The sequence below is a fragment of the Ranitomeya imitator genome, chromosome 9 (genome assembly GCF_032444005.1).
Source record: "Ranitomeya imitator isolate aRanImi1 chromosome 9, aRanImi1.pri, whole genome shotgun sequence".
Taxonomy (NCBI): Eukaryota; Metazoa; Chordata; class Amphibia; order Anura; family Dendrobatidae; genus Ranitomeya; species Ranitomeya imitator.
Window position 1 is genome coordinate 55356803 of NC_091290.1, and position 27469 is coordinate 55384271.

Below are 27469 nucleotides of genomic sequence, written 5' to 3' on the forward strand. Positions count from 1 at the left end.
CGCTGATGCTTTACGGCTTGTCGCATCCTGGCGGAAGTGAGTGTGCAGCTTGCTCTGACACTTCCGGTGGTGGCGGCCGGTGTTTCCTGCACGCTTTTGTTTTTCACCCTTAGCAGATTGGCTTTGATTCGCAGAAATGAGGGACGTGACCGGCTTCCTACAGCAGCAGCAGAGTCAGAGCGCGACGCCTGAGACGGCGGAGATATGGCACCGGATGGAGGAGCTGTACAACAAGAAGTGAGCGCAGGGTGACAGCACTAATAAGCCGGGAGCAGTGCCCGCAGCGCGGCCGGTGCTGAGCCTCCGCCTCATACACTGAGCTCCTGCATGGACGCTTGTCGCCCGTAGAAGCCAATCAGGATCTAGCTTTTCTATTCACAGTGTTACAAGATGCAAGCAAGGCTCTGATTGGCCGCTTTGGGCACGTACTCAGACCTAGGAGGTAGCTAAAAAACTGTCTTTGCCTGTAGTAACCAATCACAGGGCAGCTTTCATTGTACTAAGGCAGTTTAAGGAATGAAAGCTGCGCTCTGATTGGTTGCTATGAGCAACACACTTTAGTGTTGATAAATGAGATCCTAGCGCTAGTGCCTGGCAGTGATCCGCCATATTACCTGGCGGCAGTCATGGCCCCTCTGGGATATTATATTGGGGTCTGTCATGCTGTCAGCATGTCCAGTACTGCATGTTATCACTCTTGTAGGATTTACACTGATTCATGTAAATTTGATGATGATTTTTTCCGGTGAATTAATAGTACACAAGAAAATAAGAAACTGTAATGTATCAGAGGAATCCACTGCTTTCTCCTCCTGGACTGATCAGTCAGTGCCAATTCTCATAGGTAAAATGTGTCTTCAGTGAGTCCAGACGTTCCCATTACGGAGATAGGAGATGACAGTTGGTACTGATAAGGTTCTATGGAGAACTGTAACCGTCACCTCAGGAGAACTTCTAGACTATAGTTCCAAAATCTTCTGAGCTGCAGCTGCCATCTTCTGTCTCAGTAATGTAACGATCTGTCATCACTCAATACAGATTTTATCGAGTAAATTGCCTCTTCAGAGGAACTCTAGCGCCACCTATTGGAAGAGCCGCCGAGCTCAGCAGGGTGGGATGTGAAATGTAAACGTTGCAGCAATGTGCTGTGAGCGCCTCAGTGTATAACCTGCACAGATGTCATCATGGCTGAGCGCTTGTTACTGATGCAGACAGTCGTGTGTGAGTGTAAGGCCCTGGTCACACTGCGTCTTGTAGTGTCAGAGGAGCAGTTTCCGTCCTATTATCTGCCACAGGTGACAACACTGCCCTCCCCAGGACCATCGCTGCACTGCATACAGTCATAGCACACACGCTCCGCTGTGCTGGGTCCTGTAAGTGCTCTGCCCTTGTTAATGGAGCGCCTCCAGTCACTTACAGCAAGCAGAGATCTTAGTAATGAAACATTGACACAAGATAAAGGAACAGATGATGGGGGTTTATGGCAATAATCATTTCTATCTCGTTTCCAGGCTTTGGCATCAGTTAACGCTTCAGCTTCTGGACTTCGTTCAGGATCCTGATTGCTCCAAAGGCGATGGACTTATCAAAGTAAGTGCACCCATCGGGGGAACATTGGGGAGAACTGTACACATTGATACTCGTGATCATTGACTCCTGAGGTATGTCCTTATTCTGTTGTCGCTTTTCAAGTACAAATAAAAAATATGGATATACTCACCCCTCCGACGGACCCTGGCTCTCATCGCTGCAAGCGTCTGCCTCCGTTCCTAAGAATGCAGTGAATGAAGGACCTTTGATGACGTCGCGGTCAGGTGACCAGTCACCCGACCGCTCACGTGACCGCGACATCATTGAAGGTCCTTCACTCACTGCATTCTTAGGAACGGAGGCAGACGCTTGCAGCGATGAGAGCCAGGGTCCGTCGGAGGGGTGAGTATATCCATATTTTTATTCTTTATTTTTTACATGAATATGGATCACAGGGCCTGAAGGAGAATTCCCTCTCCTCCAGACCCTGGGAACCACACGCCGTATAAGATGACTGGGCGTATAAGATGACCCCTGTCTTATACGGCGGGCATATCCAAAATTCCATATTTTATATGGAAAAGTTGGGAGTTGTCTTATACGCCCAGTCGTCTTATACACCAGAAAATACGGTAACATAAATATCTAAGCTTTAACCAAGGAGTATAGAGAGAACCTGGCCACTATCTGACTTTCTGCCTTAATAAATACGGTACTTGTATTCCATGTAAAGCAATACATATATATATATGTATAATATGTGTGTGTGTGTATGTATGTATATATATATATATATATATATATATATATATATATATATATATATTTTTTTTTATTTATTTATTTTGGGTAACTCTGCTTAGTGCCATTCCTCTGTTACCTGCAGCCATGATGGAATTTCCACAAAACATCACTTTTATTGCATCTTCCAGTAAGAGTGTAACAGACCAGGAGACTCTGATCGCTCAGGTTCTGTTAATCCTCCCGCCATGTGGGAATTAATAATTTAGTGCCTATAATTTTCACCTATATTATATTTATGTGTTTGAACCTACTGCTGATTGGTGGGGGTCCTGAGACCCCCACTACAATGGCTCAAAACATGACTCTGACGCTGTTAATTCTGCAGGCAGCAGCCCCTGGCTCTGACACGGGTGCATGCCGAGAGCGGGATATGGCTCAATAGTCTGAGCCTGTACATGAGTCGTGTTCTGAACATCAGCGAGGGTCTCGGGACCCTCACCAATCGGCAGCAAATTCAATTTAGTAAATCATTAAAAATGACACATTGTATAGAGCTGTTTTATTGTGGAAAGCCGTGGTCAGGCATATTTATTTTTCAGAAGGTTATATGTAAAAAAAAAAAAGGGGAAAAAAAAACAGAATTATTTTAGTAGATCCTTTAAAATTGTGGGGGGGGCTTCTAGTGACTTTACTGAGATATTTGTTTTGTTTTTCATTTTACAGCTTTATGAGAACTTCATCAGTGACTTTGAGCACAGGTATGATGATATTTTTGCTTTCCTTACTGTTCCTTTCCCTGCAAAATTATAAATAAAAAGTCTTGTGTTCTTGTTATGCGTTTCATTAAAATGGCTTGGACAGCAACAGGATTGTTCCTCAGAAAGCTGGGCGAAGACGTACCTGGGTGCTATCACAGCTCTTAAGCTCCGGTCAGACAGGTGTAGATCCTCTCATCCAAGAGAATCGGCCGATTGTGCTAATGATACTCTGATCCCAATGTCGGCATAGTGTGCTCCGGTACACTCCGATGAGCACACTGAGGAGAAGATGGAGAACAAAATTTCTCCGTCTTCTCCATTGTCTTGTCATCCGAGTGCAGTCCTATGTTTTCCACTCGCTTATTGACTTCAGTGGGTTTGTGGCATCTGATTTCAAAGTGAAATTGGATCCTTCTGCAAAGTTTTATTCCACTAACAGATTCTCTTATTGAAATAAACACGTATGAGGACTGCGTTGGTCTCCATGTTATCTGATAAAAATCAGACAGCGCTTATCTGATGTATACGCTGGTGTAAGTGAGCGCTTTCCGTGAGCTGCCCTGGTGTCATCAGAGATATATGGGACTATTAGTAGTTATGGGTCATTTACCCCTGAAGACACCAATGTATCTGGCGAAACGTATCCAGGGACTAGTGCTCATTAGTGTGTTGTAAGGAAGCAGATGTGATATCCACGTGACGTACACATGATATACAGCGTCGGTCTGTAGCCACTAGAGAGTGTTGACAGATTTGCCCGGGAATAAAAAATTGTCTTTACATTAACGCGAGTTGTTAAGACAATACATTTTGTAAGGTACATTTAGAGGTGGGCTTATTCATTTTTGGTCTTTCTTTTTTTCAATAGACCTATTCATTCAAGTAGATGAGTTCTGGTCATCAGATGGACCACGTGCCACAAGGTCTAACTAGCCACAGTGACCCCTGTGCGCACCATAAGCCAGTATCTTGTTGGAACTCTCATAGGAAGGCATAGAGGGGGACACTGAGGATGTCGTGTGGTCCGATGAGGGTCACGTAGTATGGCTGTCGTGTGGAACAGAGGTCCGGAAATTGGCAATAAAGCTAAAAGGCAGCACTATGTAATGGATATTGCTTAGGATTGAGCCAGAAGATGAATCCATTTCCCAGAGTACGGCTATAATACAGGTTCCGGCTCTCGTCAGGAGTTTTGCAGGGTCTTAGGATCTAGTCCCTCATAGCGGATGATATTTGTAGAGTTTATACAAAATTATTACAAGTGACTATAACACTGTCATTATAAAGTGCGCTCACTGCTGCAGCTCAGGCACTGTTAGGAGAGACACGACGGCCATGTTTCATCCTTATGTCTATTGGGGAATAAGATTTACCCCCCAACAAATAGGCAAATTCCCAATATTGTGTTCTGTTTTTTAAACCAACAAACTGGTCTGATAGATGAATATTACATGTTGTTTCAGAATTAACCCCTTATCTCTGGTTGAGATAATCCTTCATGTGGTGCGACAGATGACAGGTAAGGAAACGCACACTGTGATTAATGAATACATGAATTTCACCACTGTACACATATATATAAAAACATGATATATTTAGTTACCGTGTTCTGATCAGCCATCCAACCAAAGCAACATGACCTCAATGTAGCTCATTCAGGCAGCAGTGATTTTCAGCTCCGATTTTCATCAATGAGCTTCAAGAGGTAGTCACTGGGAATGGTCTTCCAACAATCTTGAAGGAGTTCCCAGAGATGCTTAGCACTTGCTGGCCCTTTTGCCTTCACTCTGCGGTCCAGCTCACCCCAAACCATCTCGATTGGGTTCAGGTCTGGTGACTGTGGAGGCCAGGTCATCTGGCGTAGCACCCCATCACTCTCCTACTTGGTCAAATAGCCCTTACACAGCCTGGAGGTGTGTTTGGGGTCATTGTCCTGTTGAAAAATAAATGATGGTCAACCTAAACGCAAACCGGATGGAATAGCATGCCGCTGCAAGATGCTGTGGTAGCCATGCTGGTTCAGTATGCCTTCAATTTTGAATAAATCCCCAACAGTGTCACCAGCACAGCACCCCCACACCATCACACCTCCTCCTCCATGCTTCACTGTGGGAACCAGGCATGTAGAGTCCATCCGTTCACCTTTTCTGCGTCGCACAAAGACACTGTGGTTGGAACCAAAGATCTCAAATTTGGACTCATCAGACCAAAGCACAGATTTCCACTGGTCTAATGTCCATTCCTTGTGTTCTTTAGCCCAAACAAGTCTCTTCTGCTTGTTGCCTGTCCTTAGCAGTGGTTTCCTAGCAGCTATTTTGCCTTGCGCAGGCGTGTACTACGGAGGACATAGAATGAACTTCAATCCAATATTGCGGCCAGCATGCAGCCAGCGGGTAAGGAAAGGGTGAATCAAACACCCGAAAACTCCGTCCATATGACCGAAAACCGGTCCCGACAAATTCAGGTGACCGGTTCCCTTTAACAGTTGTTGTAGAGATGTGTCTGCTGCTAGAACTCTGTGTGGCATTGACCTGGTCTCTAATCTGAGCTGCTGTTAACCTGCGATTTCTGAGGCTGGTGACTCGGATAAACTTATCCTCAGAAGCAGAGGTGACTCTTGGTCTTCCTTTCCTGGGGCGGTCCTCATGTGAGCCAGTTTCTTTGTAGCGCTTGATGGTTTTTGCCACTGCACTTGGGGACACTTTCAAAGTTTTCCCAATTTTTCGGACTGACTGACTTTGAGTACTTAAAATAATGATGGCCACTCATTTTTCTTTACTTAGCTGCTTTTTTCTTGCCATAATACAAATTCTAACAGTCTATTCAGTAGGACTATCAGCTGTGTATCCACCAGACTTTTGCACAACACAACTGGTGGTCCCAACCCCATTTATAAGGCAAGAAATCCCACTTATTAAACCTGACAAAGTATATAATTGCACATGTGTTAATTCATAGTTTCTCCTACCCCATGACGGCACTAACGAGAGAGAGGGATCCGCCCTCAGGGACAGGAAACCCACAGGTTAAAAAGGTGGGACCTCTCCTCCACCTCAGTTCGGTTTCCTGTCCCCGACGGGGATCCCACAGCTCACCATTCAGGAGTCCAGGGACCATCGGGCCGAGTTCAGGCAGCGGGGGGCCCTGCCACGGTCTGAGGTGGATTCCTCCCTGAAGGCGCGTTCCGGGGTCGGCGGGCCTCGTGGATATGCGCGGAGGGGAGGCAGTGAAGAGGTTACCGAGCCTGCCTCTTCTCTTTTCAATGGAGTGGTCGGTAATAGGTAGCGGCGGCTACCTGGAGGTTTCCTCCGCCGGTCCATGAGGCGCACAGGGGGTGGTGACGCCGGTCACCGACAAGCGGCAGGACGCAGGGTGCAGCGGCGGCTGCAGAAGCTCCGTCCCTCCTGTGAGCCGGCAAGTAGTGAGCGCGCGCGCGAGGTCCGGCAACTTACTGCGCAGGCGCGGGGGTCACTTCCGGGGTCGGCGCAAGGTACCTCTGGGTAAACCGGAAGTTACCTGGCGCCGCTCTGTCAGCATAAAAACCGGAAAAAAAGGGGCATACCGCTGCTCAGTAATTACCACCATGAGTGGAATAGAGCAGTCGGTGGAAGAAATTTCACAGGCCCCTGTGACAAAGAATCCGAAGGAGCGCCATTCGTCACGGAAACCTACGCAGCGCAGCAGCTCAGGATCCCAGCGCAGCAGAGGCTCTAGTGGATCCAGGAGGGAGACGGTGGTTCAAGTGGAGGAGGCATCCTCAAAGCCACAACCGGTATCTTCCTCACATTAGGAGGGTAAGTGACCTCCGTGAAAGTGTATATTCTAATAGGGCAGGGGTCCCCGGCTCCAGGCCTCGAGGGCCGCCGGCGGTGCGGGTTTTCAGGATTTCTTTGGTATTGCATCGGTGGTAATGTGATCATCTGCACAGGTGATGATTCCAACCCCTGTGCGGTGCTGGGGAGGTCCTGGGGGCCTGCGCTGTTGGCGGCCCTCGGGGCCTGGAGTTGGGGACCCCTGTAATAGGGGTTTATTGTTTCCTAGGGAAAGAAATGCCAAGGGAAAAGTAAACATAAAGTGTGCCCACTTTGTTCAGCAGATTTGCCAGATTCGTGGGTTAAAAAACTCTGTGCGTCATGTATTAGGAACACCATTAATGAGGAGACGCCGAGTTTCACATCTGAATCAAAAGACTTAATTAAAACCCAGGTGGCAGACGCACTAAAAAGCGTAAAAAACCGTAAAAGAAAACGTAAAGAAAAAACTCCAGATTACAGCTCCAGCGAGGGAGATAGCACGAGTGAGGATTCAGATAGCTCTACAGCTTCAGCATCCTCCTCCGCATCTTCAGAAAGCGGCCGCAACTGTTTCCCAATAGATGAAATGGATGCACTGGTAAAAATGGTTAGGGCGACAATGGGCCTGGCGGACACTCGTTCCAAAAAATCCGTACAAGATCTAATGTTTAGTGGCCTGGAACAAAAGAAGTACAGAGTATTCCCATTAAACGAAAAAATACAAACCCTAATAAAAAAGGAGTGGAAAAGACCAGACAAAAAAGTACTGTTGACACCCAAAAGGAAATACCCATTTGACGACCCAGCCTGCGCATCATGGGGAAAGGCGCCAAAATTAGACGTCGCCATTGCGAAAGCCTCCAAAAAATTTGCTCTGCCTTTTGAGGACATGGGAACCCTCAAGGATCCTATGGATAAAAAGGCCGATATCTTTCTAAAGGGGTCCTGGGAGGCCGCCAGCGGGGGGCTAAAACCGGTATAGCTGCTACTTGTACAGCGAGAGCTCTGATGGTCTGGCTAGATCATTTAGAAACTCAATTAAAAAATAAAACCCCGAGAGAGTCTATACTGGACTCAGTGTCAGCAATGAGAGGTGCCGCTGCGTATCTAGCAGATGCCTCAATAGACTCAGTTAGGCTGACGGCAAGATCAGCTTCTTTCTCAAATGCGGCTAGGAGAGCATTATGGCTGAAGTGCTGGCCGGGGGACCTGCAAACTAAAGCCAAGCTGTGTTCCATAACGTGTGAAGGGGAATATTTGTTCGGTCCCACCCTAGACGATGTCCTCGAAAAAGCGGTGGATAAAAAGAAAGCCTTTCCAGGATTCCCAAATCAGTCTTACAGGCGGCCCTTTCGAGGGAGAAGGTTCACACAAAGACGCCCCCCAAAAAACCAAAAGGAGGGGTGGGAAGACAGAAAATTCAAAATAGGAGGGTTTATGTTTAACAAACCGGAGAATGAAAAACAGCCAAAATGAGGGTGCGCCCCAGGTAGGAGGGAGACTGACTCACTTTCTTCAAACCTGGGAAAAAATTTCTGGAAGTGCCTGGACTTTAAACATCATAAAGACGGGCCTAAAACTAAGCTTTCACACAATGCCACACAGTCAGTTTGTGGTTACACCACAAAGAAAGTCGGAGATCGAGCAACTGAGTATCCAGAGGGAACTTCTCAGTCTTCTGGAAAAGAAAGTCTTACAGGAAGTTCCACAACAGGAAGAGACGAGGGGATTTTATTCCCCACTTTTTCTTCGAACGAAGCCGGACGGGACTTTCAGGGTGATAATAAATTTGAAACAACTAAACAAATACCTGGTGATAGAGAAATTCAAAATGGAAACAATAAAATCATGTGTCAGATCCCTTATCCCTTCTTGTTTCATGACTGTAATAGACCTAAAAGACGCGTATTATCACGTGCCAATACATCCGGAGTTCCGAAAGTACCTCAGAGTGGCAGTGATGATACAAGGGAGATTAAAACATTACCAATACAGAGCTCTTCCGTTTGGTCTAGCCATTGCCCCAAGGGTATTTACAAAATTAATGGCGGAAGTAATGGCCCATATAAGGGAACAAAACATATTGATTGTGCCTTATTTGGACGACCTACTAGTGATGGGCAGTTCCTCTCTACATTGCAGCCAGCAACTAGACAGAGTGATGGTAGCCCTATCAAATCTAGGATGGTTTCTGAACCTGGAAAAGTCCAGGCTTATCCCGTCTCAAGTGTAGCTGTACTTAGGGATAGTAATAGACTCGACAAAGCAGGAGTGTCGTCTACCAGAAGAGAAAGTATCCAATATGATACATCTAGTGAATCAGTTGAGTGTTTCTCCTCTGATCACTCTAAGGAAAGCCATGTCCATACTGGGATCAATGACATCTTGTATCCCAGCGGTCCAGTGGGCTCAGAGCCACTCGAGAGATCTCCAGTGGGAAATACTAGAAGCAGTATCCCACGCAGGAGGAAATTTAGAGACGCAATTAAAAATATCCTCTCGGACAAAAACTTCCTTAAGCTGGTGGACGAATCCGTCCAATCTCAGGAGGGGGGTTCCATGGGTATGGCCGGTCTCGATAATCCTGACCACAGACGCAAGCCCTTGGGGGTGGGGGGCCCACCTAAACAGGCAAATTGCCCAAGGTCCTTGGTCAGGGGAAGAAAAAGACCTTACTTCGAACATGAAAGAGCTTTTAGCAGTTCAGTACGCCATCAATCATTTTTTAACATCCCTCCGTTCCCACCACGTGAGAGTACTGACAGACAACAGGGTGGTAGTAGCATATTTAAACCATCAGGGAGGGACGAGGTCTCAATCCCTAATGAAAGTGACAAATTTCATCATGTCGCAAGCAGAAGCCAACTTGTCCTCCCTGACAGCCCTTCACATAAAAGGGTCAGAAAATCAAACTGCAGATTTTCTAAGCAGAACCCAATTAAAACAGGGGGAATGGGAGTTAAATACAAAAATATTCAAACGCATAGTGGATCTTTGGGGGCCCCGGATATAGATCTATTTGCAAACAATCAAAATCGGAAAACGGAGGCCTTCTGCTCGATAGATCCTCGGGGGAGTCCAGTGGCTATAGACGCGTTGTTAATTCCATGGAAATTCCATCTAGCTTATGTGTTTCCTCCGATAGCTCTAATTCCCTTAGTCTTGAAGAAAATCAGGGAAGACAGAGCCAAAGTGATACTGATAGCTCCGTTCTGGCCGAAAAGAGTATGGTTCCCATGGCTACGCCTAATGTCCATAGCGGATCCATGGGTACTCCCAGATATCCCAGACCTTCTGCATCAAGGGCCAGTGAATCACCCACAAATAAAAAGTTTGCACATGACGGCCTGGCTTTTGAAAGGGAACTGTTAACAAAAAAGGGATTTTCTTCAAATTTAATTTCTACCCTGCTGGCCAGTAGAAAACCTATAACTACCAGAGCCTATGGCAAAGTCTGGAAAAAGTTCCTCTCCACGTCAGGAGTTATCCTATCAAATCAGATGCCAATTCAGGAAATCTTAGAATTTCTTCAAAAAGGATTAGAGAAAGGCCTAGCAACAAACACTCTGAAAGTTCAGATTGCAGCATTGGGTGCCATTTACAACCAGGATTTGGCGGGGAATCACTGGGTAAAAAGATTTATTAGAGCATCTACTAGGTCCAGACCAGTTATACATCTCACGGCTCCTCCCTGGGATCTGAACTTAGTCCTTTCAGCACTAACTAAGGCACCGTTCGAACCTTTATCTCAGGCTTCACTGAAAATAATATCTTGGAAAACCTGTTTATTGGTGGCCCTAACCTCAGCTCGCAGGATTAGTGATCTGCAGGCCTTATCAGCTTACCCACCTCTAACCCAAATATTAGATGAGAGTAATCCTTAAAACTGACCCTTCTTACCTTCCCAAAGTGGCGTCAAAATTCCACAGATCTCAAGAGATAGCGTTACCATCTTTTTGCCCCAATCCAAAAAACAAAAAAGAGGAGGCTCTACACACACTAGACGTAAAGAGATGTCTAACACACTATCTGTCAGCCACAAGGGAGTGTAGGAAGGGGAGGGCTCTGTTTGTCTGTTTTCAGGGACCAAATAAGGGTCACAAGGCATCGAAAGCCACGTTGGCAAGGTGGGTAAGAGATGCCATCAAGATGTCATATACCTCTTCCGGAGAACAAGCTCCGGACACAATTAAGGCTCATTCAACCAGGTCGGTGGCAACCTCTTGGGCTGAACGTGGTGGAGCATCAATAGATCAAATATGTAGAGCAGCCACTTGGTCTTCCCCCTCTACATTCTTCAAGCACTATCAGCTTAATCTATCTTCTCCCTCAGACTTAACTTTTGGTAGGAGAGTTCTTGAGGCAGTAGTCCCACCCTAAAACTTTCATTCTTTGAAATTCTCTCGTTAGTGCCGTCATGGGGTAGGAGAATATTGTAGTTACTTACCGATAACGGTATTTCTCTGATCCCATGACGGCACCTGTATATTCCCTCCCTTCACGTATGGGTGTCCACACTACTAATAATTTAAGTCACGAGGTGTGCAAAAAAAAAAAAAAAATATATATATATATATATATATATATATATATATATATATATATATATATATATATATATATATGCTTATATAAGTTATATAGCTATGATTTGTTGTGTAAAAATAACCAGTTAAGTTACAGCAGAAATTCCCTGCAAGGCTCTGTAAACCAACTGAGGTGGAGGAGAGGTCCCGCCTTTTTAACCTGTGGGTTTCCTGTCCCTGAGGGCGGATCCCTCTCTCTCGTTAGTGCCGTCATGGGATCAGAGAAATACCGTTATCGGTAAGTAACTACGATATTTGATGACTTCAGCGTGAATGTACAATTTTCATAGTCATGAAAAATCTTTAAATGAGAAGGTGTGTCCAAACTTTTGGTCTGTACTGTGTGTATGTACACACACACTTTATTTTTTTAAGGAGAATAAAGTATTTTTCCATTTTAATGCTGCAGCAGTTAATAATAATTTTAATTACTTACATATTTTTCTTCTCTCTTCTAGATCCCACTGTGGCTCTCACTTTCCTAGAGAAAACTCGGGAGAAGGTGAGCAGAGCGCAGGCATTTTATAGTCACACAGACGCTGCTCTGGTATATGTTTATGGGGCTGGGGGCAGCTGTGGCAATCGGGGCCTCCAAAATCCAGGACTAGGTGAAAGGCTTGTCTTTAGAAGGTGGTGCTACAATGGGCACTACTTCAGTGGGGGCTTATGTCCGAGTATAGTCAGGTATGTGCGCTGCCAGGGTCCACTATTTTCGGTAGGTAGGATAGATCATGGAGGGGCTTCAGAGAGGTGTGGAGGTGGGTATGTAATGCACTGTTATTGGTGCAGGAAAGCTGGCTGATGGTGCATTTAGGTCTCTTCTACCTGACAAAGGGGCCTCAAATCCAGGGCTGTGGAGTCGGTGAGCCAAACCTCCAACTCCTCAATTTCCAAGAGACCGACTGCACCAAAATGGGCTCCGACTCCAACTCCACAGCCCTTCTTGAATCTTGTGCCGCTCCACACTTGTTTGCAGCCATGCGGTGTTGTGACGGAGCACTGGCTTTAATCATGGAAGCCTTTTATTTAGTAACGGGGTTTGTCTGTCCACATTGCCTTATTGGCACGTGTGCTGCTACCTTGTGTTTGGCTTACACTGTGGGTATAATTAAGGACAGAGTCACACATCAGTTTTCTCATCCATTTTCTGTCCATTTGTAAAACTGAAATCAAAGTAAATAGACCCACAGAGTAAAATGGAATCACAAACCTGTTTTTGTTATTGTATCCATGGGTCTCCTCTGCTAAACTTAACTCCTTCACGACCATCATAGGTCACCTCCCCCTGTTTGATGCGGGCTCCGGTGCTGAGCCCGCATCTTTTCAGGCACATGACATCTGATCGATCAGCTGACATGTGCCTCCAACAGCCACAGGTGGAATCGCAATCCCCACGCTGCTGTTAGAATGTTAAATGCCGCTGTCTATTGGGTGCCGATGGGCTGGCATGACAATCAAAGGTCTGCAGAAGACCCCTGTGCTTGTCATTGCTGATCTGCTATGATGGAGGATGATGATGATTTTTGCTACACATAGCACAAATGATCAGAAGATCACAGCTTCAGCTCTCCTAGGGAGACTATTGAAGACAGTAAAAAGTAGGAAAAACTATAAAAGTTCTGTTCACCCCACTTTTGTTCCATTCAGAATAAAAAATACATATTTGATATCACCGCTTTCAGAAACGCAAGATCTATTAATATATAAAAATAATGAATCCGTTTGTTAAACGATTTAATCATAAAAAAAATAAAAACGCCAGAATTACATTTGTTTGGTCACCGCAACATTGCAATAAAATACAATAACGGGTGATCAAAATATGGTATGTACCCCAAAACAGTATCGATAAAAACATCATTTCGTCGTGCAAAAAAAATAAGCCCTCACCTAGCCCGAGATTACAAAAAATGGAGACTCTGTGGGTCCTTGAAAATGGCGCCGTTTTATTTTTCTTACAAACTTTTGGATTTTTTTTTCCCCACTTAAATAAAAAAGAACCTAGACATGTTTGGTGTCTGCGAACCCATAATGGCCTGGAGAACCATAATGGCCGGTCAGTTTTAGCATTTAGTAAACATGGTAAGAAACAATTGTGGAAATGCACTTTTTTTTTCTTTGGAATTTCACCTCACTCTAATTTTTTTTTTTCCCCCCTTTTTCCAGTACATTATATGGTAAAATCAATTGTGTTGTTCAAAAGTACAACTTGTCCTGCAAAAAACAAGCCCTCACATGGCCATATTGATGGAAAATTAAAAATGTTATGGCGCTGGGAAGAAGGAGAGCAAATAAACACTTAAAACCCCGGGGTCCTGGAGGGGTTAAAGAACATCTCTCAGCAGGTTTTTGTTATGTAATCTGAGATCAGCATGATGTAGGGGCAGAGATCCTGATTCCAGGGATGTGTCACTTATTAGCTGTGTGCTGTTGTCTCAATGCAATCAGTGTTTTATCAGCAGGAGATGATCATTGCCCGGACTAGGTCTTGTAAAATCAAGCCCTGCTAATCTGCAACCCTGCCCCGTTATACAGGGACCAGCATTCTGAGCACTGCTATATCTGCAGCAGAGAGAACATGGCGTATATTAAGGCTGCACCAAGCAGCCCAGTAACTGACACATTGCTGGAATTGGAGTCTCTGCCTCTGCATCATGCTCAGATTTCATAGCAAAACCTGATGGCAGATTCACTGTAATGCATGCCGAGTAATTGGCCATTAAAGCAACCCTAAAGTGACTATTTTCAGCCTTTCATAAAGCTTTTCTTCCATGGGAATCCATCAAACTTAAGACGTAGGTAGACCTAAGTGCAACCTCTTATCGGCACTACTTTAAAGTGGGCTCCGGCATTGCAGGAACAGCACCATGGACTTTGTCTTTTTCATACTTTAGTGCATGGTCTTCACTTATTTGGACGGTGGTGGAGGGGTCGTCCCAACATTCCACCCAAACCCGAAACTTATATTTGGAATATAACCAGCTTCCACATGAACGGGTCCTAGTCCGATCCCTGACATGTAACGACCCTTTCTCACTGATTATTTTGCTTTTTCTGCTGAACATGTAAAATATATCAACTTTGTAAACAAAAATTAAACTTTTTTTTTTGGGGGGGGTATAGGTGAAAAGCAGCGATGAGGCTGTGATACTCTGCAGGACGGCCATTGGGGCGCTGAAGCTGAACATTGGAGACTTACAGGCCACTAAGGTGTGTAGTACAGAATTGGGTACAAGTCGCTGTGATGAAGCCGCTTAGTGTATTTTATTCACAAGGAAAGTTTTGTATTTTTAGACACATACTTTTGCAACTTTCCATTTTGGAAAACTTTGATCCCTGGGTGCAGTGACTCCTGAGCCATCTCCATGCAGTCGCTATCCTCTCTGTTACATATCATTTATTCCAGTGCATATTCTATTGATGTTGTTGCAGCTCAGAATGACAAGTCTGATGATTTTGTGCACGTCGTGATGACTGTTGGTTGTGTTTTCACCAAGCTCTATTCTCTCCACTCGTGAAGCTTCAATCCTTGGACGCCCCTGTAATATACGGCTTGATTCTTCCTAGCCATCATCTTAGCTTTCCATGCTCCTTGTTTTTGATTTTCAGGAAACGATAGAAGGTGTGGAGGAGATGCTCGGAGCCTTGGCCGGTGTGACGTCCGTGCACAGCCGCTTCTATGACCTCTCTAGCAAGTATTATCAGACGATTGGAAATCATGCCTCCTATTACAAAGATGCGCTTCGATTCTTGGGATGCACAGAACTAAAAGACTTGCCAGGTAAGTTCCTGAAAGGGAATCTGTCACCAGGTTTTTCCCATCTAAAGTAAGGTCAGCACTTACAACACCGTTCTATAATGCTGAATATCTGCCCCCGACCCGGCCTGCAAGACAAGAAAAACACCTTTTATTATACTTGCCTGCGGGGCGATCCGGTCTGATGGGCATCGCTGTTCTTCATCCTGTACCTCCCTTCTTGTTATGCCGTCCTCCTTCTCTGACGCGTCCTGCGTCATCCACACTGTCCAGACACCTTGCAGGTGAGTATAATAAAAGTCTTTTTCTTGTCTTGCAGGCCGGATTAGGGGCAGACATACAACATTATAGAGTGCTGTATATAAGGGCTTATAGGTGCTAGCCCTACTTTATATGACCGGTTCCCGTTTAAATGTGATCAGCTCCTTTTTTTCTTTCCCTGTGCTGTCCTCCTGTGACAGTCGGCTCTCATATGTCCAGCCTCTTTATTTCCCACAGTCATTAAGACTATTTCGTCCATTTGTTTTTTTGTGGTTTTGCCAGTTGCACATAGAACTAAGCACATCAATGGCTGCCTGGTAGTGATAATGTAGTGATATCGGGTAAGGGGATAGGTTAATACAACATGCTTGTGCCTTAACAAGATGTTACGTATAGCATTCTTCATTTGCCATCTCCTTGCCTCTGATGCGAGTTCGTGCATCCGCAGTTGATGGTTGATTTTAATCAGCCATCATCTGCTTTTAAGAGTTGCGGATGGAGAAGAGCTGTCAGTCTGTGACAGCAGCATTGAGCGTTCTGGCAATGGGGTGCGCTGTTTTATGCATCTGTGACCTGACTGCGGGCTGCCAATGGGTTGCTATTAGTGATGAGTGAATATACTCATTACTCGAGATTTCTCGAGCACGCTCGTGTGACCGCTGCTGAATGATTTACATCTGTTAGCCAGTATAAGTACATGTGGGGGTTCCCTAGCAACCAGGCAACCCCCACATGTACTTACTGGCTAACAGATGTAAATCATTCAGCTGCGGCGAAGAAAACGAAATCTCCGAGCACTAAAAATACTCGGTCACCCGAGCGTGCTGGGGAAATCTTGAGTAACGAGTGTATTCACTCATCACTAGTTGTTATGACAGTCAGGGGTCTGATGAAGACCCCTTTCGCCTTTCATGACAGTTGTTTTGTGAAAGCCAGCATTCAGAGGAGACTGCGATCTTTGCTAGATACATCAATGCTGTGGTATTACAGTATATAAAACATGCGATCAAACGATCACAGGTTCACATATCCTATTGTGACTAGCAAGTACTATCAAAAGTTTAAAAAAAAAGTTCAAATTCCCTCCTTTTCCCCCATTAAATATTAACCCCTTCGCGACATGCGCCGTACTAGTACTGCGCTGCCGGCACTGCATTTGTGCCAGCAGCAGTACTAGTACGGCGCACCGATCACCGCTGTCTCGTGCTGAGCGCCGCGGTGATCGGGTGCGGGTGTCAGCTGTCATGTATAGCGCCGATCGCGGGCATTTAACCCCTCAGTAGTGACAACGGCATAGAGGGGGATCGCACAGGGACGGGGGCTCCCTGCGCTCTCCCACCGGAGCAACACGATGAGATCGCATTGCTCCGGTGATCCGGAAGGAGTTCCCGGATCCAAGATGGCCGCGGGACTCCTTCCAGGTCATGAATTGACCTGGCTAGCCTGCGCCTGCTGAGAGTTGCTGAGAGCAGGCGCCGGAAAGCCAGCTAAACTTGCCTGTCAGATCGCTGATCTGATAGAGTGCTATGCACAGTGTCAGATCAACGATCTGATCTAATACAGTGATGTCCCACCCTGGGACAATGGTAGAAAGTAAAAAAAAAAATAGAATGTATAAAAAAAAAATAAAAAAAATCCCCAAATAAAGAAAAAAAAACATTTCCCAGTAAATCCATTTATTTATGTAAATTATAAAAAACAATAAAAGTGCACATATTTGGTATCGCCGCGTCCGTAACGACCCGCTCTATAAAACTATCCCACTAGTTAACCCCTTCAGTGAACACCGCAAAAAATAAAAAATTAAAAAACAAGGCAAAAACATTGCTTTATTATCATACAGGTGATCAAAAAGACGGATATAAATAACCATGGTAGCGCTGAAAACGTCATCTTGTCCCGCAAAAAAAGCCGCCATACAGCATCATGAGCAGAAAAATAAAAAAGTTATAGCTCTCAGAATAAAGCGATGCAAAAACAATAATTTTTTTTATATAAAATAGTTTTTGTGTAAAAGCGCCAAAACATAAAAAAAATTACATAAATGAGGTATCGCTGTAATCGTACTGACCTGAAGAATAAAGCTGCTTTATCAATTTTACCACATGTGGAACGGTATAAACGTTCCCCCTAAAAGAATTTCAGGAATTGCTGGTTTTTGTGCATTCCGCCTCCCAAAAATCGGAATAAAAAGCGATCAAAAAATGTCATCTGCCCGAAAATGTTACCAATAAAAACGTCAACTCGTCCCGCAAAAAACAAGATCTCACATGACTCTGTGGGCCAAAATATGGATAAATTATAGCTCTCAAAATGTGGTGATGCAAAAAATATTTTTTGCAATAAAAAGCGTCTTTCAGTGTGTGACGGCTGCCAATCATAAAAATCCGCTAAATAACCCGCTATAAAAGTAAATCAAACCCCCCTTCATCACCCCCTTAGTTAGGGAAAAATAATAAAATGTAAAAAAAATGTATTTCCATTTTCCCATTAGGACTAGGGTTAGGGTTGTGGTTAGGGTTTCAGGTAGAATTGGGGGGTTTCCACTGTTTAGGCACATCAGGGGCTCTCCAAATGCGACATGGCGTCCGATCTCAATTCCAGCCAATTCTGCTTTGAAAAACTAAAACAGTGCTCCTTCCCTTCCGACTTCTCCTGTGCGCCCAAACAGTGGTCCCCCCCAACATATGGGGTATCAGCGTTCTCAGGACAAGTTGGACAACAACTTTAGGGGTCTAATTTGTCCTGTTACCCTTGGGAAAATAAAAACGTGGGGGCTAAAATATCATTTTCGTGGAAAAAAAAATTTTTTATTTTCACGGCTCTGCGTTATAAACTGTAGTGAAACACTTGTTGGTTCAAAGTTCTCACAACACATCTAGATAAGTTCCTTGAGGGGTCTAGTTTCCAATATGGGGTCACTTGTGGGGGGTTTCTACTGTCTAGGTACATCAGGGGCTCTGCAAATGCAACATGACGCCTGCAGACCAATCCATCTAAGTCTGCATTTCAAACGGCGCTCCTTCCCTTCCGAGCTCTGCCATGCGCCCAAACAGTGGTTCCCCCCACCATATGGGATATCAGCGTTCTCAGGACAAGTTGGACAACAACTTTTGGCGTCCAATTTCTCCTGTTACCCTTGGGAAAATAAAAACGTGGGGGCTAAAACATCATTTTGTGGAAAGGAAAAATTATTTTTTAATTTTCACAGCGCTACATTCTAAACTTTAGTGAAACAATTGGGGTTAAAAGTGCTCACCACACATCTAGATAAGTTCCTTAGGGGGTCTTCTTTCCAAAATGGTGTCACTTGTACGGGGTTTCAATGTTTAGGCACATCAGTGGCTCTCCAAATGCGACATGGGTTCCGATCTCAATTCCAGCCAATTTTGCATTGAAAAGTCAAACGGCGCTCCTTCCCTTCCGAGCTCTGCCATGCGCTCAAACAGTGGTTTATCCCCATATATGAAGTATCAGCGTACTCAGGACAAATTGCACAACAACTGTTGGGGTCCAATTCGTCCTGTTACCCTTGGGAAAATAAAAAATTTGGGGCAAAAAGATCATTTTTTGTGAAAATTAATATGACATTTTTTTTACGGCTCTACATTATAAACTTCTGTGAAGCACTTGGAGGTTTAAAGTGCTCACCACACATCTAGATTAGTTCCTTAGAGGGTCTACTTTCCAAAATGGTGTCGCTTGTGGGGGTTTCCACTGTTTAGGCACATCAGGGGCTCTCCAATCGCGACATAGGCTCCGATCTCAATTCCAGCAAATCTTGCATTGAAAAGTCAAATGGCGCTCCTTCCCTTCCGAGCTCTGCCATGTGCCCAAACAGTGGTTTACCCCCACATATGGGGTATCTGCGTACTCAGGACAAATTGTACAACGACTTTTGTGGTCCAATTTCTCCTGTTACCCTTGGTAAAATGAAACAAATTGGGCCTGAAGTAAAAATTTTGTGAAAAAAAAGTTAAATGTTCAATTTTTTTTAAACATTCAAAAAATTCCTGTGAAGCACCTGAAGGGTTAATAAACTTTTTGAATGTGGTTTTGAGTACCTTGAGGGGTGCAGTTTTTAGAATGGTGTCACTTTTGGGCATTTTCTGTCATATAGACCCCTCAAAGTCACTTGAAGTGTGAGGTGGTCCCTAAAAAAAAAAAATGGTTTTGCAAATTTTGTTGCAAAAATGAGAAAACGCTGGTCAACTTTTAACCCTTATAACTCCCTAACAAAAAAAAATTGTTTCCAAAATTGTGCTGATGTAAAGCAGACATGTGGGAAATGTTGTTTATTAACTATGTTATGTGATATAACTCTCTAATTTAAGGGCATAAAAACTAAAAGTTTGAAAATTGCTAAATTTTCATAATTTTCAACAAATTTTTGTTTTTTTCACAAATAAATGCAAGTCATATTGAAGAAGTTTTACCACTATCATGAAGTACAATATGTCACGAGAAAACCGTGTCGGGATCACCGGGATCCGTTGAAGCGTTTCAGGGTTATGACCTCATAAAGTGACAGTGGTCAGAATTGTAAAAATTGGCCCTGTCACTTAGGTGAAAACAGGCTTGGGGGTGAAGGGGTTAATAAATAAAAATACATATATTTGGTGTCCCTGCATTCGTTTAAGTCCACTCTATCAAAATATAAAATAAATTAATCCAATTGGTAAACGGCATAACGAGAGAAAAAAAAAATAACCCCCCCCCCCCCCCCCCAAATTCCAATTTTAATTTTTTTGGGGCCGCCGCCTCAGCACAAAAATATTTAATTAAAGCCAGTCGAAACCTCATATCTAACCCAAAATGATACCAACAAAAACATTGGCACAGGACTAAAAAAAACAAGCCCATTTACGGCTCCATATCCTGAAAACTGAAAGCGTTGCGTCTCTTGGATAATGTCGTCACAAACAACTTTTTTTTTTCTTTACAAATTTCTGCAATTTTTTTTTTCTCCCTTCACCCACCACTTAAATAAAACCAAAACTATTCATATTTGGTATCTGCATAATTGTACTGACCTGAAGAATCATATTGTCAGGTCATTTTTACTGTAAAATGAATGCAGTAGATAAAACAAAAACAATTGCGGAATAGCACTTATGGTTCTTGGAATAAGGGGAGGAAAAAAAAACGAAAGCGCAAAAATGAAAAATTGCCCAGTCCTTAAGGGTTAATAAATCGTTCTTAGGAACCTCATCAGATAAAGAGTTCTATCAATTTCTGAAGATCTGCTTTCATTGCATGTCCATGTTTAATTGCAGTGTCAGAGCAGCAGGACCGGGCCTTCACTCTCGGGCTGGCTGGTCTTCTTGGAGATGGGGTCTATAACTTCGGAGAGCTGGTAAGTTATTGTGCATATCTTGTGCTAACAAGAAGTTGCCTCATCTGTAATAAACTGTTCAGTGTGCAAAGACTTGTGCTTTTTACACAGTATGATGTGCTGCCGAGAACCATTAATTTTTTTAGGCAGATCCAAAGATCATTTCACTTGACAAATAAGCGTTTTGCTCGTTCATCTGTTGATCAGCAGCCTGTTTACACGGCACAATTATCGAGAAACGAGCCGCTTATTCATGATAATCCTGCAGTGTAACTGGACCTTTAGGGCCTTTGTTAGAGCACAAGGGGTCTTAGTGTTAATCCAGAATGTAGATTGTTAAAGAGGTTGTCCATTCTTTTTTTATTGATGGCCTATGCTTAGGATAGTTAATCAATGTATGATCGGTTGGGATCCCACACCCGGCACCTCACTCACCAGCGGTTATCAATGTCGACAGCCACCGGCCGGAAGTACTCACTTGCCGAGCTGCTCCGTCTACTTGTAGTCGCTGCCCCAGGGTACTGCGCATCCGCCTCCTATTCAGATCAATCTGCAGTCCCTGCAGCAGCCACTACAAGCAGACGGAGCAGCTCGGCAAGTGAGTACTTGCAGCCGCCCCCGGCCGATCAGACAGTGATGACCTATCCTAAGCATAGACCATCGTTGTCAAAGTACTGGGCAACCTCTTTAACCCCAGGTATAATACTCCTGCAATTGTAGGGCGACTGTCATATCTGTTGTGCCGAGAATTCCTGCTATCCCTCATTCCACACAATGACACTATGGTTTCTCGTCAGCTGATGCATCCGGTGCTGGAGTCCTTGCGTAAGTCTGAGCGCCAGTGGCTGATCGACACGCTCTATGCCTTCAACAGCGGCAACGTGGAGACCTTCAGAGCCTTGAAAACTGCTTGGGGACAACAGGTTTGGAGCCACTTTTGTGTCTTGTCCGTCATTTATTTTTTAGATGCCTCCTTGCTCCTGACATATTGTCTGTATCATATTATTATTTTTTTTTTTTTTTGCTTTTAGCCTGACCTTGCTGCCAATGAATCACTGTTACTTAAGAAAATTCAGCTTCTCTGTTTAATGGAGGTGAGTGATTTTTGGGTGTGCGCTTCCTCCACCCCCTGTTCACTGCAGCTCTCTAGTAGATGTACATAGAAAGGTCTGGAATTCTGTACATTACCGTCTGGTGCTTGTCTTTCCATAGATGACGTTCACACGGCCAGCGAATCATCGTCAGCTGACATTTGAAGAGATTGCAAAGAGCGCACAGGTCAACGTTAATGATGTGAGTTGAACCTTTTTAATACAAATTTATTTTTATTTATTTTTTGGGGGGATTCTTGCATCTGCCCCAGACCTTGTGCACACAGTTGTATTTTGAAATGGTGCAGTATGGGTCCATAATATAATACTCACAGTCTGATTGTTGCCTGTAATGGCACACTTATGGATTGTCCAGCCTTCATGTACAAGTCTGCGCTCTGAGGATTCTACAGTGCCAGCAGCGGGCAGTCATGTAACCGCAAGTATGTCATTTCTATACTTTCTGCCACATTCAGACTAGACGAGTCTGGTCTCACTCAATACGCTTGCATTGAGCGAGGCTGCACATTTCTAGTCGGCATGTGACCACATATATGCAAATCCCATACTTGTGGTCATTCTCCTAGCAATGGAGAATCCTTGTGGTTCGCATGATGTGAAGATTAACCCCTTCACCCCTGGAGCGGTGTTCGTTTTTTGCTCCCCTTTTTTCCAGAGCCATAACTTTTTTTTTTTTTTTTTTCCGTCAGTATGGCCATGTGAGGGCTTATTTTTTGCGGGACGAGTTGTACTTTTGAAAGATACCATGTCATGTAACAGAAAACGGGAAAAAAATTTCAAGTGCGATGAAATTTTTTTTAAAAAGTGCTATCCCACACTTGTTTTTTGTTTTGCCTTTTTTGCTAGGTTCACTAAATGCTAAAACTGACCTGCCATTATGATTGTCCAGGTCATTACGAGTTCATACATGTAAAAAAGCCGCGGAGACACCATCACGTGTTTCTCAACGCAAGCAATAAATAGCCAGGTCTTTCACCGGGAAGGAACAACCACGGGAAGGGCAGCATCCAAAAAGGAAAACCACCTATGCCAAAACATGGTATCCATCCACAGACAGCTGTTTCAGGGTATTTGCCCCTCATCAGTGTGGAGTAGGAAACTGGCTATCAGGAGCAGTGCCTAGTAAAAGGACTATAAACATAAGGATGAATGACCTCGGGGAGATCAAAACATCCAACACCGCGGAGACACCATCATGTGTTTCTCAACGCAGTGATCCAGAACACTGCCCCCATCCCTTATGGGAAATATGCAAATGCTTGTAGAAAGCTACGCCATTTAGCGATCAGGTTAATCCTTTTTTTTTTATTTTTGATCGGGCGATCTTTATTTTGATTGGGGCAAAAGGGGGGGTGATTTGAACTTTTTTAAATTTTTGTATATTTTTAAACACATTTTTTTTTTTTATTACATTTTGGCATACTTTAGTAGCCTCCATGGGAGGCTAGAAGCATCCACTACTCGATCGCCTCTGCTGCCTATTCCGTCAGCTGGCAGAAAGGGGTTAACAAGTCTGCCGTTTCATTGAGTGACTGCAGACTTGTAGCCTAAAGCCAGACAGCCCCTTTAAAGGGTTTTTGCAATATGAATATATTAAACAAAAAAAAAAAGTTGCCCTCCTCTATCATATACCTTTATTATGGACCTATTAATTGTAGGAGAACATGTTTAATGTTTAACCGGATGCACCATATGCAGTGGTACATGGAGATCATCTAGATTTGTTATACAGAGCCATGATGAGCTCACATGCCACTACAGGGGGTCCGTCCATACTGCTTTGTGCCCCCAGTGGCCCATAGAGTAGCTTTCTAAACACAAGGGGGGCATTTATCATCCCTCTACACCAGACATGGCCAAATTGTGACCGACGTCACCCAGCTCTTTGGCTTTTCTTATCTCACTCGTTGGATCAAAACAGCCAAAGGACTGTGATCCGCGGGCTTCCTCCCTGGGCGACAGCTGCACCATTCAGTGCAATGCAATTTGTCTGGAGTAACGTGTCCTTCACCAATCTGTCCCTATTGTCCCAGGTGGAGCTTCTTGTGATGAAGGCGCTGTCGGTGGGTTTGCTGCGGGGAAGCATTGATGAGGTGTATAAGCGAGTGCACATTACGTGGGTTCAGCCTCGGGTTCTTGATTTGCAGCAGGTATGTAATCGGCTTCTGTCCTGATGCTTCAAATTATGCGATTTACCTTGTTCCATAATTATCCTATATAAGCTGATCAGAGAATGCTTCACTACAGGACCCCAGTGATCAGACCAAAGGAAAGGGGTCAGACATTTATGGCCTATCCATAGATCTGTGACACCTCTGGGGTCTAGCCTTATGTAGAAAACTGTTCCCACTCCTGTCTGATGTTACTGCCTCATCTGGACAGGGAAAATGAATGGAGGTTGGGCAATACATGAATACTTCAGAAATGTCTGCGATGTAATGCCCAATTTCCTTTTTGCCTATGTATAGGATGTCTGATTGTTGAGGGCCTCACCGATCCTGAGCCCCCCACTCTGGTCCTGAACCCCCCCACACACACACACACACACACACACACACTGGTCCTGAGCCCCCCCCCCACAACACACTGGTCTTGAGCCTCCCCCACACACACACTGGTCCTGAGCTCCCTACTCTGGTCCTGAGCCCACACACACACACTCTGGTCCTGAGCCCCTTTCCTTCTCATTGCTGGCTTGCAGTGAGGGACGTTTGATCAGAGCTGACTCCATTTATAGCCACTGAGACTGATGGAGACCCCCGGTACGCTGCCTTAGTCCTATATACAGTGAATGGAGCAGCATTTCCCTTGTTCGGCCTATGTTCTGTTTAAACTCGGGAAGATGTTTAATCCACAGTTTTTAGCAATTAGGAGGGGTCCCCAAAATTGGACCCCCAACCATCAGACGTTTATGATCTATTCTTAGGGATACATGTTCCTTTTTTATTTAGACAGTCCATGAAGTACATAGAGTTGCCGAGACCCCCAGAGAGCGACGTGACCTTTGCAGTCACATCACTTTCTGGCTAATTAATTAAAGTTGTGAATGTGTGAGATCACTTCCCCCATTAAAATGACATTTTGTTAAGCAATATAACAGATCTATTAAAGGAGTTGTCTGATGAAGAGAAGTTATCACTTATCTATAGGACGGGCGATAACGTACAGATTGGTGGTGGGGTGATACTGCTGGGACTGGCGTAACAGGGCATTTTTATCCCTGTTAAAATGGAAACTGCAGTGCTCTTGTATTCCCTATGGGGCTGCCAAAAACTGTGCAGGTGATGGTCTACCCGGCACCATAGGGTATGAATGGAGCGGCGGTCAGGCTTGTGCGCTGCCGCTCCCCCACCCATCTATTATTTATCACCTATCCACAGAATGGGGGGTGACCTCTCTTCACCGGACGACCCCTTAAAGTTGTTGTGCTTTTTATTTTTCAGATCAAAGGTATGAAAGACCGCCTGGAGTTCTGGTGCACAGATGTGAAGAGCATGGAGATGCTGGTAGAACATCAGGCCCACGACATCTTGACGTAGACGTCCAACCACTCTGATCAGAGATCGCACCAGTCTTCGTCACCAGTGGCGGCTGCACTTGTGAGCGTGGTATTGGGGACATAGCTGGACTCATTCGGAGGTGACTGAAGCCCCCATTACCAGTCACGCCCACCTGGTTTCATCTAGAGGATGCAGCTTCTTTATGTTCTAGGGTTTGTGCCTGCACTAATAATGGCAATGAGCAAATAAACCAGTTTCTGTAATCTTCACAAGTGCTGTTTTGGCATCTTGCGTTCCCCAGTGGCAGGATAACCCGACCTCCCCTGCAATCTCCTGTTAATATTGCGTTTTCTCCTTACAGATCGTTTACAGTGTACGACGTGTAATGAAGGGCTAGATATTAGTGATGAGCGGACGTGCTCGGATAAGGTGTTATCCAGGTGCTAGCCGAGTGTCTTCGTCGTGCTCGAAAAATATGTTTGTGTCCGCAGGAGGTGGCGTACTGTTCACGGACGAGCATTGAAAGATGTGCTGGGATTGTTGTAGAAATGTGTTACCGATACTTCAGTTTTTACCCGTAAAACTGAATTGCTGCGAAATTTTACCGCGACTTGGAGTTTTCACGCCGGTTTCAAGCAGCTCCGACAAAATGGGCGATGCTGGGGAGGAGAGGTATGGCTATACTCTCCTTTTATATCCATGGAAAGCGATGGCCTACATTACACCAGACATGTTATTCCAGTCTCTGACTAGAGTAACATGTTCACACCGCTGAACTGGCTACTTCTTACTCCTGCACAGCCAGTCTTAAACAACTGGATCCATAATGTTTTATGTTTCCAAACTTTTGAACATGTTGGAAAGAGAAGTTGTGTTGCACCACCAGGGGGCGCATTCTCCTCTGTTACCGCATACTACTGCTATGCACTGGTGTGTCTATCCCCGTACAATATAATAATAATAATAATAATCTTTATTTTTATATAGCGCTAACATATTCCGCAGCGCTTTACAGTTTTGCACACATTATCATCACTGTCCCCGATGGGGCTCACAATCTAGAATCCCTATCAGTATGTCTTTGGAATGTGGGAGGAAACCGGAGTGCCCGGAGGAAACCCACGCAAACACGGAGAGAACATACAAACTCTTTGCAGATGTTGTCCTGGATGGGATTAGAACCCAGGACTCCAGCGCTGTAAGGCTGCTGTGCTAACCACTGCGCCACCGTGCTGCCCCAATGCAGACGAGACGTCTGGAACTGGACACGTTCTCAATGGATTGAGATCTAACAATATCTAGGGGTTTTTTTTACATTGAAGTTTATGGAAAACATCCATTATATAGTCATCAGTTTTCTTCCATTTGAAACTTATCCAGTAAGTTAAAAAACGGATCCTTTTTCATATGAAAGAAAAACGGATTTATATTTAACTGATCCATTCTACATAGAATACAATGTAAAAAACAGTTGAAATAACTTTTTTACCTGGGTAAAAATTTGTTTGCACAACTTTTTTTTTTCAATGGATTACTGCTGGATCCGTTCGGACGGATGATTACTGGACGTGTGAACACAGCCTAAGCTGTTACAGGTCAATCGTGGGCTGTAGACTCCAGTCATCCACCAAGGGGGTCTCTCATTTAGTGATGCCCACTCCACTCCTAAAAGCAGATTTAGAATAATTTTATTAAGTAGTAAAAAAAATACACAAAGGGGGTCCGGACACCCCAGGATCAGATTTAGACACTGCCGTTTCTTCGGTCCCAAGCTGTCATCCTTCCGCCATCATCCCAGGCCTGTGACCACCTCGGAGGTCGGGTAACTTCCGTTATTCTGGTCTGCTCTTGTAGTTTTCCAAGTGAGACAGGATCCAGCCAGAAGGAACTAGGAAGACTGAGAAGAGGACCCCGAGGCCGATGGCTTGCTCCTGCACAGACACAAGTGTAGGTTGTTACAGGTAGTGATGATACTATGGCGTCAGGTTCTCATCGCCTCTACATTTTTATGCTGAATGTGTCCCATCCACCCACCAAAAAGAAGTCCTCAGTATAACATTATGCAACAGCCGGACACTGGGAGGATATGAGG

At 44.5% G+C, this 27469-nt stretch overlaps 2 protein-coding genes across 2 annotated transcripts in view; one reads left to right on the forward strand and one right to left on the reverse strand.

Moving 5' to 3' along the window:
- Window positions 1-18711, reverse strand: part of SIRT3 (sirtuin 3) — a 37367-nt gene extending 18656 nt beyond the window's left edge. Inside the window, exon 1 of the mRNA XM_069739163.1 lies at window positions 18690-18711. Coding sequence (XP_069595264.1) covers window positions 18690-18696 — 7 coding nt within the window. The 5' untranslated portion in view covers window positions 18697-18711. The remainder of the gene's footprint in view (window positions 1-18689) is intronic.
- PSMD13 (proteasome 26S subunit, non-ATPase 13) lies at window positions 100-25649 on the forward strand. Its single transcript, XM_069739160.1, has 13 exons — window positions 100-237; window positions 1512-1590; window positions 2998-3032; window positions 4496-4551; window positions 11871-11914; window positions 14536-14622; window positions 15022-15193; window positions 20707-20786; window positions 21563-21688; window positions 21797-21859; window positions 21978-22058; window positions 23911-24027; window positions 25321-25649. Exons 1-13 carry the CDS (start codon window positions 137-139, stop codon window positions 25414-25416), a joined length of 1137 nt encoding a protein of 378 aa, XP_069595261.1. The 5' UTR covers window positions 100-136; the 3' UTR covers window positions 25417-25649.
- The last annotated feature ends 1820 nt before the right edge of the window (window positions 25650-27469 follow it).

Coding starts and splice junctions, on each gene's coding strand:
- PSMD13 (XM_069739160.1), top strand. CDS start 137: ATGAGGGACGTGACCGGCTTCCTACAGCAGCAGCAGAGTCAGAGCGCG. Junction 3,033..4,495: donor ATCAGTGACTTTGAGCACAG/GTATGATGATAT, acceptor ATGTTGTTTCAG/AATTAACCCCTTATCTCTGG. Junction 24,028..25,320: donor GGGTTCTTGATTTGCAGCAG/GTATGTAATCGG, acceptor TTTATTTTTCAG/ATCAAAGGTATGAAAGACCG.